General features: G+C 38.1%; 1 protein-coding gene across 17 annotated transcripts in view; it reads right to left on the bottom strand.

The window, feature by feature from the left end:
• BICD1 (BICD cargo adaptor 1) overlaps positions 1–15,620 on the bottom strand; it is a 171,738-nt gene that overhangs the window by 6,996 nt on the left and 149,122 nt on the right. For 4 of the 17 annotated variants that reach the window (XM_021388883.1, XM_021388887.1, XM_021388923.1 and 1 more), the window contains one exon: positions 5,228–5,303. The exons of 8 other annotated variants lie outside the window; for them this stretch is intronic. In XM_021388883.1, coding sequence (XP_021244558.1) covers positions 5,228–5,303 — 76 coding nt within the window. 5 more of the 17 variants (XM_021388910.1, XM_021388956.1, XM_021388941.1 and 2 more) reach the window with 4 other exon arrangements.

Below are 15,620 nucleotides of genomic sequence, written 5' to 3' on the forward strand. Positions count from 1 at the left end.
GCAGATGCTGCTCAAGTGAGCCCCAAATCATTCCCCAGCCTTGGCCAGTCCTGGTTTATGAAGGTGAACTTCAGCTCATCTAGCTGATGCCAAGCTAATTGTCAGCCATTAAACTTTCAAGGTAAGCATATGGCAAAGCAAGATTCCAAAGCAGAATACAAATAAATGTAATTTATTTTAAAAATATGTCTGGGAAGAGTTTTTTCTTAATCCTTTAAATGTTCTATGGCCTTGAAGTTATTCCAAGCTCAATAGTGTAATATGTGGTGAATCACAATCAATTCACAGGCCCGTCTTTAAGAAAATGTGCTTTTTCCATTTTCCCTCTTTAAAAACCATGCATATTATCTCCGCAGTGCAGACTGTCGAGTGCTGGCTGAAGGAATGCAATTAGTCTATTGCTGGAAATGAATCAATTTGAAATGCCAGCGGTATTTGAAAGTCTGCCATTGGAAATGCCAGCAGTACTGAAAGCGCCTGTAGTTCCACATACAGGAAACAAAGAAATGGCACTGCATGTCCCAGAAGTCAGAAACAAGTGTGTACCACTGCCATTAAGAAAGGAGAAGGTAAAGCCCATGTTTTCAAATCAAGGGAGCCTAGGAGATTATGGCCAAAAAACCCATAGGTATTGCAATTCAGCAGGAGCTGGAGCCCCTGCTCCTCTGGGCTTCTTTGAAGATCACAGACTTTCATGTCTTCAGTTAAACTCTGCTTCACATTTCTGCTCCTGAAGGTGAGCTGCCTGATTACAAAATAGCTGGTGGGAGTGAGTTGTAGAAGCCCAGGACCTCACAGGCTTCGTTTTGAGCTTGGATGAGTAAGTCAGTCCCGAAGTGTTGATTGCTTTTTAGGACTATGACAGCTCAGTTCATATATAATCTAAAACTAACCACCTAGGCATAGATATTTCATTCAAAATATTTTCTTGAAACTTACTACTTGAGTTTATTTAATCAAACACTGAGTAGACACCAGACCTGCGTTCTCTAAGGATTTCTTTCCATAGCTGCAATCATCTTTTTGTTCTGTCACGTTCTGCAACATACCAATGCAGACAGAGAATCTAAAGAGGGATCTGAGAGACCTTTTCCTACTCCTCTCAAATGAGCCTGTCTCAGGAGTGTCTGGAGATGGACACAAAAGGTCTGCATTTATTATAGAAGCTATCCACTCATGAAGAGCCATCTCCAGGCTTCAGCACCTCCTAAGCTTTCAAGATAGTCTTAAAAAAAGCACAACTAAGTCTTCAGAGAAATAAAAGCGAAATAAAACTTTAACATGGCACATTTGGGGAAGGCAAACAAGATGGTCGCATTACCCTACAAAGATTGCCTCGCTCTCCTCCATTGCTGCCGCATTTCTTTCTTTTTTTTTTTTTTCTAAAAAAGGACTTCTGTAATTGTCAAAAAGGAATAGAAACTCAACGTTTTCCTTTCTCATTAGCAGAGGTATGTTTGTCTTTTGGGGCTTTCTTCCCAGCTTTACAAATAAAAAACATATGATGTTCTTGCTTCGAGGGAGAGGACTGGTGAGGGAATGGCCATACCTAAGACTAGTTATGTACAGTGACAGCCTGAAACAGAACCTTTTTGAGATAAGCAGAATTCTCCTCTATACATGTTCAGTCCCATTAGCACTCTGGCATCACTTTCAGCACAAAATCAACTGCAAATACTGCAATAAAAACTGTTCCAGAATATGCTCTGTTTAGGAAGCACAATGCTTAGAATTGTATCCTTTTTTTTTTTTCTTCACAGTAATACTGTGTTGCTTCTCACTTTCTAGTACAAATATACTTCTGTCCACAAAAGGAATTTAAAACTTTGTCTCACCATTCCCTTTTCAACCAATAACAAACATTAGGGGCATTGGGAAGAGAAAAAAATGACAAGGTTATCAGTACAGGTACCTTTGCAGCAACATACATATCCATTGCTTACAATCCTAGAAGATTTGAATCTTATCCTAACACTCTATTGTCATGCCATCCTCCTTTCAGAAGAACAATACACCCAGTTCAGTTATGCAGATAACTGCAGCACTGTCTAAACAAAAATTGCATAATCCATCAAGCAGAACCAGCAAGTGACACAAGGCATGCAGAGTGCTTTTCATGGCAGGACAGGTGATGGTGGCGTCAGGTCCTGGAGCTGAGCTATCAGGCACACTGACAGTTACAGGCAGTAGAGGATGGCGGGTGAGATTAAAAACATGAAGCAACAGAAAGACATGGAAGAACCTAAAGCAGCTGGCTACTAACTGAGAATGAGAATATTGTTACATCTCTGCCCATAGGATAGCTGCTGCTTTTTAAACATTTTTGTAATCCTCTCTTTAAAGGTTGGTATCATTTGGGAATATAGCCATTCAGTTGATGAATGTGGTCTGTGTAATTTTTCATGTTACTATTGTCTGTTTTTAAGCAGCTCCCTCCCCTCCCAGCACTCAAAAAGCTCATCATATATTTCTAAAATCAATTGAAAAATATCATGCAAAGTCCTTTGGTGTTAGTAAATACTCCGTTGTTTCATAAGGACGTCATTCGCATGCAATATTTTCTGGCATAGACTATAACTGTAACAAATCAGCAATGGAAAATACAAACAGACCAGTGATATTTTCAGGACGCAACCCTTTCATGTGCATTTTACCTTATTCATTTTTCATCTTATTTCCTTACCATTTAGCCCTATTTTCATTTTATTTCCTATTTTATATGAAATTATAATTTCTTACAAAATAATGAATATTGGTTTAATTTGCAGTATCAGGATTTTTGTTTTGTTTTGTTTTTGATTATGTTTTAGATAACTTGGGTCTAGCATTTGGTCCAAAGACAGACTCATTCTTGTTAACGTTGGATGACAGTAATATTTTAGTTTTGTGCAATATAATACATCAAACAGACAGCTACAGATGCTAGGAAGGGGTGAACGTCATCCAGTACTCTTCAGGATAGGCCTACATCTGCTTGCTTGCCCACAGTTCTGGACCTAGAAACTGAGGTGAGGCATGGAATGCGGTGTGAGCTTCTCATGCATTGCTTCATCAGTTTACTTTGAAAATCTCTAACAAAAGGTTCTCCTAGATTCTCCAGATCAGGTTCTAGCAGAAACCTGCAGGCATAAGCAAAAAGACAGACAGATGTACAGCTAAACAAATAGACTAGATGTATCTTTGAATTCCATTTGGCTTCGATCTGCTCTTAGCTTTTCCAGTGAGGATCACCAAAACCTCCACACTGGAATCAGCACACTTTCACAACTACTGTGAAAAGCCCAGAGATGCACAAGTGCCATTTAAAATTCAGCACAGATACTGGATGAGGGAAAGCTCTCTGCATTTGTTGTTAAAGTTCAGAGTGGATCTGTCTGGGTTACTTTATGAACAAACTAGTTTGAATAAGATTAGACATACTGTAGGATGTGGGAAGTTTCTTTACAAGCTATTGCTTGATCCCAGGTGAAATGCCACCAAGATGTCACATTGCTACAAGAATGATGGCAGAGACTTAAAAAACAAGCATAGCTCTCTCTTAAAATGGGTGACTTTAGGGCTGGACACAGCTTTAATATACCTTCCTCATCTGGCACCATCATATGATTGAAAACAGTTGTGCTACACCAGGAGGGAGTCTAAAAGGAGGAGGAAGGACATCACAAGCTGCTGCCTTCTTCCTCTCTTGGGTATAGAAAATCTGAACAAACACATCTAACTGCTTCTTAAAAGCCAGTGATTTTTACTCCGGATTTCAATTATTTCATTTAAAGCGCTCACAAACTCATGCCATCATGCTCTCTTGCACTAAGTCTGTTATGCTTCACTGCTTTACAAGACTACACAGCTATGTGGCCTAGACAAGGAAGGCATCAGTGTTCAGATATCAAAAACACTATGGTGCTTTCACTTAACCAGAAAAGTATCAATCTAGTGGTAAAAAATTACAGTCCTTTGGAGGTCAGTAGTTCAGATAAGTATATCAGTATGTGTTCTTTGTGAGATGACGGCTCTTAATTTTTAAAAATATTAACCATATTACAAAATTAACCATTTTAAGTGTCTTTGTTGCTTCCTGTATACTATGGTTTTAGTTTGGAAACGTGCCAAGAAAGGCTTCTTGGCCAGCATACCCAGTTCTGGTTGTGGCTAATGAGATCTTTCTGAGGAAGCACTCAGGGACAAACCAGAAGGCCCTGAGGCATTCCTTTGGAATGTGCTCCTTTCTGCAGGTTAGTCTGCCGAATGAGGCAATGCTTGCTAACAAGTGCATAGCAGTGCTAAGTCACGTAGCTCTTCCCTTCTGAGAAGGATATTTAAAACTGCAGAAGCAATAGCTTGCTAGCATTTAGGGGAGGAATAACAGAGAAGTAGATATGAAGGGGCTGTTCTGAGGCCGTTGGCAGACCTGTGCACTGGCAGGAGTGCTCAGCAATGCCTCATGTGCAACCTGAAAGCTGTACCCCGTCCCTCCTCCAGTCTGCATTATTACAGCAGACTTCTACACATGAAGTTTAGCATTCTGTGGGAAATAGTTTCATTGCAAATAGGGCTGTAGATCAGGCTAAGGTCTAAAAATAATGGAAATTGTTTTAAATGAGAGCGTGTAGTCAGAAGTGACTATGTGCACAGAATATACTATGAGCTGATGAAAAATACATTGTCATCTCTTTTTTAATTTAGTTGGTTTTTGTGCCTTGATGAGTTCCACCATCTCAGAATTGTGACTTGGCCTTTGCAGCACCTATGTGCAAGGAGGCCAGGAGGCTGCTTTTCACAATATTAAGAACTGAGTATGGCAGGACTGAGCTTCCAGGTCAGGGAGAGCTTTTGGAGAAGTTCCTCCTGAGATCTCACAAGCGCCTTTAAAATACCACCTTAGAAAAATGGAAGCCTGTGCCCAGGCCTAAAAATCAAGTCCTCCATTTAAGTAAATTTATATAGCAACAAAGTAAAATCATTGCTGTTTTGGCACCATGGAGAAACTGCACAAAAAGACCAAATGAGGGCTGCAAGATACAATTTTGCATTCTTTTAACATTTTTGCATCGATGTAAGTGCATGGATCTGTGGTTCTTGTTTGTATTGTCACTGCAGAAATCATCACTGTTGCTCAAGTTGCTGTTAGTGAAGAACCGTAGCAAAGAGGTTTTGCACAAGGAAGACAAGGAGAGTTGCAGACACGCATGCAGCTATGTGCAAAGAGAAAAGAGTTAGTTCACTTTACCTGACATTCTGGCAATCTGGCCCCCTGGCTAGTTGTGAGCCGTGTGGCGGTATGGAGGCAGCAGGCTGCTGACAATCTACAAGAAACTGATAAATTAGACATATATACAGAGAGATTACAGAGCAAGGGGTTAGTAACAGCAATACACAGGCTGTGCATCTGATGGAGAGATTTAGTGAGGAATGTTTGTGTGGTTCCTTATCTGACAGAGACACCTTTTTCCTTATAGCAGTAACATTAGTTGTTGCCTTTTTTTCTCTTCAGAAGTAGTGAAGACATTTACATTTGTCTTCCCTTAACATCGGCAAATTTTTTATTTTAAACAGACACCTATAATGGGCTGGATTCAGGATCTGGATTTAAACCTTATACCCATCATTCTTCTGCAGGTGATAAAGTTGTTTTGCTTACATCTAATATAAAAAGTGTCAATAAAGCTACCCAAAATTTCTCCAAAGAACTTATATCCCTAAAGCAGTTATTACAGATGCCATCTCATCATGGTCTTTGAGAAAAAGTTTGCAAGAAAGTCTTCACAACTTCTAAACAGTGCTTTTGAGTATGTCTTTTTGTAGAGAAAGGAAGGGAGGAATTGATACAGTAGGTACTCCATAGTATTTGGAGGAGTCAAGAGAAGTAGCTGAACATGAAGAAAACCTACTTTGGGGCTCACTAGTTTCTACTACGATTTACAAGTGTCAAAATAAGTTTTCCCCACATTAATCCAGCCACAGCCTGCATGATTCAGATTGTCAGACAGCACACCCGTCAGCATCCTTCTGAACATTAAAGAAATCCAGAACACCTGGAGAACTTCTGGAGATCACTTTTTGTCTCCAGCACGGTTTGAGATCTATCATTCTCAACCTTACTGTTCAGTGGGAAGGAGTTCCATAAAATGAGATGATCAGACTTCATGTGATAAGAAAGAATTTCATTTTCTGATTGCTGCTTCTTAAAGCTCAACATCCGTAATCTTTTCTTTTTAGAACACGGGTGGCCTCTGAAATGCACTTCTATTCTTTGTCTCACTCAAGTGGAAGAACCTGTGAGCAATTTACTGTCATTAGTCTGGATGATAACAGGTACAGCACAGAGCAACACAGCTTCCAACCAAGACTGAGCATCAAATCCAGCACCATGACATTTCCTTTTTGTACAAGACCAGAATGCTTATCCTTGCTTCCTATGAAAATCAGTGCTGATCACAAGTGGGTGGAAGCAAGCGTAACCAAATCATTAGTTTCTTCCTGCTTCAGATAGCAGGAGAGGCTTTTGGACATATTCTCAAGTGCATAGATAACTACTTCAGAAATATTTATGTACAGCTAGTGCAGGTACCATTGTGTCAGGAAGAAGTGGAAGAAGAAAGGATACTGTGCCATTCTCTCATATGCCAATATGGTCACTATGGTCCTTGCAGCAGAGGAATGCAAGAGCTTGCAAGCCACACAGACCCCAATAGAAGGGACTGTCACTTCAGCACAAAGCTCAGCTGAAAGGAAAGTGGTGCCTGACAGACAGAGCAGCCTGTAAGTACAGAAAGGAAATGATGACCAAAGAAAAAAATTAATGTCATATTCTAAATGAACTAGTTTGCAGAATTCCAAAGCAAAGTTTTCCCTGACAACTTATAGGAGATAGTGAGAAAAAGAAGACAGCAGAATGCTGTGTGATGAAAAGGTGTGGATAGGTTTCATAAATACAGAAGAAATAGTTCTGACAGGCTTTGCCAGGAATAACGCAAATCCCTGATTTATGATCCTATTCTAATATCTCAGACATCCTGCAAACCTTTCATGAAGCCTCTTCATCTGCTAGACTTGGCAGAGCATGCAAATAGAGCCAGATTCTGCAAGCGTTACGCAGCCTGGATAAGAACTATTCAACGTAAGCAAGCTCCCTACTTCACAGGGTGGCAGTTCTACTTGATGTCAGCAACATGCACAGAATCTGGCTCACCCTCAGTCACACCAGTAACTAGCGGCCTACATGACTTAAAAAGGCCGAATTGTCCTCCTACATTCTCCCAGAGAGAAGTATTTGAGGATTATGCTAGGAAAGAGTTAAGGAGAATGCATATGGCTTACACACACACATCTGAAATTCAAAGAGGCTCATATCTATTTACATCCAAGCAGCTGTGCCAGAGATAACTTTATTCCTTCCGTGTTTAATCCTTTTAAATGTTCTGCAGCATTTGTAACCCTATTATTTAAAGCCGTGACAATCGTGAAATGACTTCTTGTTATACTGTGTTTAACGGTGAAAACTGGAAGACAGCATTTGGTCTTTCTGCTGTACTATGGAACTTCTGCTTTTGTCAAGTAAAGGAATGCTTTCTTCTGAAACACTCTGTTGAAGATTAAAAGTTTCAAACATGCCATAAAGACAAGGAAAGTCAGACATACCTGCTTGTATGAAAAATAATTAAGAAGTTAAATTGGAAGAAGCCTGTTCCCACTACTTTTTAAGCCTGTGGGAGTGTCAATCTAGCTACCAAATGAAAGGACAGTTTGACATTTTTGTAGAAGACAGTTGGGGAGCAGATACAGACTATATATGGCATGACCTCAGAGAAAAGCACTGAGTTATTAAATACAAACTGTTTTATTTCTCTATCATTTCCACTCGCTGTGAGGCAATGAATGACTGAGACATGGTATGGGCTGGCAGATCTCCTGAGAACCCTTTTATGACTCTGTGAACCTGTAACAAAGAAATGCAATTCAGTGATGATTTCAGCCATAAAAAGCAAAGAGGAGCTATGCTACAAACAAAAAGTACATGCCAATTTTTACTGAGTTCAGCAGGATAGGAAGTGAGTATAGAATCCTATGGCAACATCAGATCACCACAGCACCTTTTGGAGCTTCAAAGGCATGAATTCCACTGTACATTAGACTTGTTCAGGCTTTTCAGCTCTTAACATTTTAGCCATTTGCTAGGAATGGCAATGTGAAGGGCTCAGAGATTTTCTTTCACACGTTAGTCAGTGCTGATTTTCATTAGGAATCTAAAACCCAGTCTTAATTGAGCTAATCAGCTCCTGATGTAAGAGCATTAAAATAACAAGCTCAGTGAAGCTACATCTGTTCATATGAGAACTCCATGTGCAACTATAAATGACTTGCTGAGAGCAAATCCCAGAAAAAAAATATTTTCCTGTGCTTCCCTTTGACTCAGCCACCAAAACAATGCATTTCCCTCATGTCACAATGTGTGCTCTGCCCTCCAGTCTATAAACTGGGTGACTCTAATCAACACAGGGCTGCTAAACTGGGATACTACCATCTGAGAGATGGGCTTGCCTCCTGTTGACATCAGCAATGTCCCCAGCGAAAATTCTATGTGCAAGCATTTTTATTCCCACCTGCTCAAGACCCAGTAGAATGCAGTGGAACATTTCAGTACATTTTGACATTCAGTAAATTTGACAGCATTCTATAGAGATCACTAAGGCTGAGAATAGTAAGAATCCTGAGACAAGTACTAGGGATGCTGTGAATGAATAACAGATATACAACAGTTTTAACTGTGCCTTGTTATCTTTAGAGAAGGTTTTCTCTTTTATCTCAAAGGACTAAACTGAGCCAATCAACAAACCAAGTTATTGTTATTGTTGTCAATTTGTTTTTTAAACAGGTAGTGTTACATATTTGGTATTTCTGATATGGAAAACACTGAGGGAATCTATTTTTAATTGCAAGGGAAAAAAAAAACCAAACAGATAGAGGCTTTTTTCAGTCTTTTAAAACACACTTTCCTGGATATCTCATCAACCACTCTGGGATAACTGAAAGCCTTTCTATCATAGCTAAATGTTTTAGAGAATCTATGGCTTTTTCACTTTGTGTCACACTATCCAGTGTCAATTGAGTTTGAGGAATTTGACAACACGTCTGTGAAGATGTAATTCACAATTTACTTGTAAAGAGAAGCTGTCCCCATTTATATGGTAATTTATTATTTTATTCTCTGAGATGACAATTTAATAGACAAGAATGAATGGTTAACAGGGTGAGTCAAAAGTATTGGGCAAAAAGTAAATAAGGTGTCTTCTGGCTGTGCAGAGGCAGAAACATGCTGCCTCACATCGAAGTCCTACAAAGACAATGAATCAATCCTCCCTATTCAAAGGCAAGGAACAAGGAGAACTTCCAAGCTCAAAAGACAAATGTGATATGCCAAGGAGAATGGGGTAGAAGCTAGTAAAACACATGCCCATCTTGCTGAGTTGAGATTTGTAGAGGTGCTTTCAAACTCCAGTCTGCTAGGATGAGACATGGCTGTTTATGTCTAGAGGAAAAAAAATAAATCTTCTTATATATATATATATATCATATTCATGAAAAAAATGTTTAAGCTATTTGACTTAGCTAGTTTCATTTATCATTTATTTCTGGTTTTATAAGAAAACTTTGACCTTCTTCAAAGCCAAGAGGAACTTTAAGTAGTAACAGTAATTGCAAAGAACAGCTGATGAGAGGACAGCTATGGTCCTTCCTTAGGAAAAAGGCATGAACAATGGTACAGGTCAAAGATCAGAAGAGTCTCTCCCTTCTCCTGCTTCCAGGGTCAGTTTGGGTCTGGAAATAACACAGTCACTTTTGTCCTGTACAAAGTTCCAGCTGGGAAGCCTGTCAGCTGCAAAATGGGTGCAGTTCTGTGTTTCTGCAGGGTATTCCTGGCAGGAGAGGACTCCAGAGGAGCCATCACACAGGCTCTGTGCAGAGCCTGGCCAGCCTTACACACCTCAGCTCTCATAGAGCAGGATTGACTTGGGTTGTCCTGACCTAAGAGCAAAACCAGTAGTGCCACGGGACCTGAGTCATGACACAGAGATGCTGCACAACTCTATGAGAGCCAGTCCTCTTCTGGCAGCTATAGCACACCACATAAACTTCACCAGTGGTACGTTAGCTCTTAAACATTTTTCAGTACTCAGATCCCTTGGGTTTTTCCCTGTGTTCTATCCTCCCATTAAACTGGGAAAAAGAAAAAAAAAAAGGATAGTTGATGGATAGTTGATTGTAGGTAGACAAATTTATCAACCAGGTATCAGTTTTGACTTAGTTCATAGTGAATATGACCTACTATGAAATTTTTATTTCAAGCCTTACAAATATCCAAGTAATTCATATCTTAGACTTACTATTTAGAAAAATTTGGTGACTTAAGATTATTGTTGGTTGGAGATGTTGCAACAGCAACAAAAAAGAATCCTTCCACAACCTGTTTCTTAGTCTTCTCAATAATTATTTGAAGAATAAATGGTAAGAGATGCGAGCCTGCTGCTGAACTCTCACTTGCACACTCAGCTGAAGGCATCAGCAATATCTACGTATTGCACCTAGAAGCAATAGGTCAGCAGTAGGATACATCAGAAATCTTAATCTCCTGTTACTTCTGCTTGTTCATTGTCTTCCGATGTGGCCCAGGAATGTCCCTCTGTTTCTGCACTCCCAAGCTTCTGACACCTGCTCCTCCTCTTTTCTCCCGTTTACCTTCCAGATGAGGTCAGACAGAATAGTCTCAGAGTAAACATCACAGAAAGCCACTTGCTAACTGCTTCTCAGAATTAAAACCAGATGACTGAGCTTGCTTGAACAAGCAGGGTATCTAATAGCTATTTTCTTATAGCTTTTAGAAAAGTGCTATCTACCTTACTTGAATTCCACAATGCAGCTCATGGAGCATCATCAACAACTTTACACCCAATGTGACACATTCACATTGACAGACATAGCCCAGCAGATGTCTTATTCAGTGGGTTCCTATATGTCAGGTGTCTTGGCTATATTCGAGTGAACTCTTTCATCTACGCAACAGTAACAAAATACTTTCTCTCCTCTTATCTTGCATGACTTGACTTCTACTTTATTTTTAGATCTGAATTATCCCCAACCTTGAGAGCTGTTTCCCCATCAATCCATGTGCTTCGATACTGAGATATCAAAGCTATATGCCAGCCTTGCTCTTTACTGTAGCTATTAATATTATTTAATCATTAATAAAATCTGTGAGATGCATTTATTCTCCAAGTAGAAACTAAGAACATTAAAAGACTTCTTGTCAACTCTGTAGGTTTTTTCACACTTTTTATATCATGATGAGTTTATGTCATTTTTCAAATAGTTTCTGTGAATGCTTTAAATAATTCCTCATTAAATCTGTCAAGAAGCTAAATAATGGGTTAGTAAAACAGCAGAAATGGGAATGGGTAGAGGCTGAAAGAATACATACGTTCAGTTTCTTTTATACACAGTTCATAAAAAGCACATTTAGAAAGATCTGATGCGTCATGAAATACTTATTCACTAACAGACACACACATTTTAGACACTGCAAAAGAGGAAAAGGAAGGTCTTAAAATAAATCATATTTCTGTCTAGATGATTACCCATTTTTTATGGAAACCTTAGTGTCTAGGATATAGGTCACAAATATACCTAAACCAAAAATATTTGCAGTATTTTACAGGAAAAGAAGGACCCAATCCAAACCTTGAAGCTAATGGGAATAACAGCTTTAGTAGGCTTTGGAAGAAACAACGTAAGATAAAAGTTTTCATAGGTCTAAAAATGCAGGCAGGAAGTTAGTTATTATTAGGGATACTCGTTTTGATTAAAGATTTCTGGTGAACTTACTTCATATATCACAACAACCCAAGCAACTGCTCTATCAGAGAGCTAACATACCAGTGTGTCTAATTTAAACAGATACTCACTTCTGCTTTGCCTATTTTATGAGATGAGAAGCGCAATATTGAATATTCCTGTATATTTGATGGTAAAAATCAGTAAGTCGTGAAACCACATTAAACCTTGTCATAAAAGAAGATAAAGACAGATGATTTTTGTTACCAACATTTTCAAGAAACTTGTAGCGCTGTTTTAGCTAATAGATAACATTGGATTCCAAAGCCCAAAATTTTCACAGAAAGCAAGAAATATCTGGTAATACACCTATAAAATACGATGTATCACCTGCACACTTATTTTGTTAGAAACAACCAGGAGTTTAATAAAAATTTACTGGAGAACTTCAACAAATGATGTTTATATATAATATTCCAGCTAACAGGAGATCATAACTTGGATATAGAAGGAAAAATGTCAATAACCTTTTGATGAAAATATGCAACAGTAAGGCATGGGTTTCACTGCAATCTTTCTTTTTTTCTTTTCCAAATCTTCCAAGGAACAGATTTGGATTTCTATTAAAAGAGGTTTTATTTTGGATCCACTTTTTACGTAGGGAAAAATACAAGTAAGAATTCAATGTAACCCATATAATTGCAGTGAATTCATGACACAGTAGCTAAATTATGTCGAAGTAGCTAAATTATACTGAACAGCATGAAATGATTTTGGTTTCATCTGTGGTAACTGGAAAGCTAAGTGAAAGAGAGGAAAAGCATAGAGCAAAAAAGTCCTGTTCACAGTGGCACCAAGAGGTAAAAGTACATTTAGCTAGCTGACTTCTTCATCAGTTACAGCCAACTAATGTCCTTGGCAAGGATACTGTTCTTCAAATTCAAAACGGCCTTCACAAGGACAATGTACCATGCTTGAAATGGCATAAACATGTAATGCTCATTAAGCTTTGTTAAATGAGCATATCAGATGCACGACATGGCCCCAAGAGCAAGAAAGTATATACATATATCTGTATATATGCACTAATAACACTCATTAAACAATGAAGACTTATATACACAGATATGTCATATTTACAAAAGTCACAGAAAATAGAATAATGCAGAACAAAAAGTGGAACACAGGTAATAATGACTGAATTATCCTTTCTGCGAAGAGCATCACGTTCAGCTAAAAACAAACAAACAAGAAAACCCTCTAAGTTTTCAAAACCCTGGTAAAAGTCACATAAAATCTGTTTTCTATGAAGAGCAGAGACTTGTTATATCAATATTGCATGAGCCTTGCCATAGCCAGTAACCTGCTTGATTATACAAGCTCAGAGATAACTTGCACAGGAGAAGTAAAATACTACTTTAAAAACAGTTCACAGGATGACCTGATCAATTATGAAGATCTACAAAGCACACTCCTAACAAAATTCAGTTCTCATCTGATAATGTTCCTCAAATGACTTCTTCCACAATCATTTTTAAAATAAGCTGTGCTTTCTTCAGTCTTCATATTTCTGACAGTCCAACTGTTTCAAAATTGAAAGAAGTGTATTAAAAAAACATTCTCCCCTTCCCCCTACCTTCCCATTTCTGTAAGGTGTATGGGTCTTCTCTGTGGACAGCCTCCTCTGTTGAGAGTAGCATCAGCCTGAACCACTCCTGATCATTTTCCCAAACACTGTATCCAAAGTGCAAGGGGAAAGCCAGCTTCATCTCCTACCAAGAGTTTCTACCCACAATATTCTCATTGAATATATTTTCCATATCTTCCCAATGCTCAAACAATGTGAAAAAGCTGAGACAGAAGCCAAGAATCTTGTCCCAGGTGACAACTTCCACAACGACGTTATTTTAAGAAATATATATATGAGAAAAATGATGAGCTTTTGGTTTCACACAGAATATCAATTTATAGAATATTTCTTAAAAATCATTTCCTAAATGCTACACCTAGAAAGAGCTCAACATACAGTACGAAGAAATGAAAATAGCAGCAGAATGTGTTGCCCAACTCTTCTGGCAGGAGAGGTTACACAACACCTTGCATTTCCTATACCTCTATCCCTATAATGACTATTCTACTCAGAAAATCCACTGCTCCTCATATTATTAAGACTGTGCATTCCCAGGTTTCTAACTTATTTTTCTTAGGTGAAACCACTACCTGTAAAAGGGCAGTTCACAAAGACAACTCTTAAGCAATTCACCTTGTGTCCCAAATTAAAAACATAATTGAGAGTCTTATTAGGACCTCTATGTTTGGGCGATTGAGTTTCTTTCGTTATTGTTTTCCTTGTCAGTTTTGAGAAGTAATTTCTACCTTCAAATGGTGTAAATTAGTTCTTGGATAATCTATTAGTATTTATTATCATATTGTTCTGTGAGAATTTCCTTCAGCATTAGAATTACACAAATTTAGCTGAGTTTGATGGTAAGAATGCAAACCATTAGGTAAAAACTAGTTATTTGCATCAAATTGTTAATCATATTTGATTTGAATGTAAGAATAGAGCTACAGCAGAAATTAGTTTTGGATGATTTTTTATTAAGAATATATGTAAGTATTTATATATACTTTTAATTATGTATGAGAAATGATGAGCTGAGTGCTTGAGCAGCTGTGCTATTATATGGCACTCCTTATGCTGTCTTTATCTTCCACATTAGTCTCTTCTCATGAGAAGTAAATGCCATTCTGTAAATCAGCCTTGAAAGACACCTGAAAATCAAGCAAACTTTCAGGTTTAATGTGCTTTCAGAAAAGAACAGTTCTCCAAAATTAACTGTTAAAAGCCATTACAAATGGCTTTTATTTTTACAAGCTTTAGAAGCGCCATTTTACAAAATGGTCTTGTAAAAATGAAAAAAAAAAATCAAAATCTAAAACCTACAGAACAAAAATTGGAGTAAATTAGGACAGTTCGGTAGAAACTTGATTGGCTAAATCAGGTTGTGTCAACTAACATGAGAACTCAGATGGGATATGGATTTGAGAGAAACGTGTCACATATTTTCTTCCTTTTTCTACTTCAATAAAGTAAAATATTTGACTGTATACAATTCTCCAACTAAAATTGGAGAATTTTAAATTCAACTTTGAGAATTTCCATCCTAAAGTAAGAGGAAAAAAATAGTAGTATCAGGGCACTAATGGTAGTCTTTTTCTGTCTTGTTCTTTTCTTGAAGAAGTCAAGAGAAGCATATTTCATTTTTCTGACTGTAAGATAATGGGAGGTATCTACTGACTTTGTTTTCAGGCCCTGTATATGAAAATTTGGAAGGATTTTGAATGCAACTGCAATGAAAGGTCATTTTTAATACAGTGTTACACACTGTCAAAACCAGCCTTTGTCTTTCTTTATGCCCTGAATTCTTCAGGTAACCATGAAAAAAGCAACATGCAAAAGTAGGCTGGAATTCTGTTGGACAAACACAGGCTGGATCTGCCTATCAGAAGAATAAAGATTTTAATGTGGAAAAAATACATGTTAATAACAGAAGGGAAAAAGAAATGCACAGCAAAACTATATGCACACCATTACCTAGAGGAAATGAAGTGTGATACTTTGGAAATGGATGAGAGATAATTTTAGCCACAGTGCTTAGGAGCCATTAATTCAATTAGAAGGCCCAGATAAGGTCATACTGCCACAGCTTGATGTCAAATGGACACACATGCTGATTAAAAGTTGAGGGCAGTCAAGGGGAAATCAAGTAAGAAATTACTCTCTCAAAAGG

The sequence above is a fragment of the Numida meleagris genome, chromosome 1, assembly GCF_002078875.1.
Source record: "Numida meleagris isolate 19003 breed g44 Domestic line chromosome 1, NumMel1.0, whole genome shotgun sequence".
Taxonomy (NCBI): Eukaryota; Metazoa; Chordata; class Aves; order Galliformes; family Numididae; genus Numida; species Numida meleagris.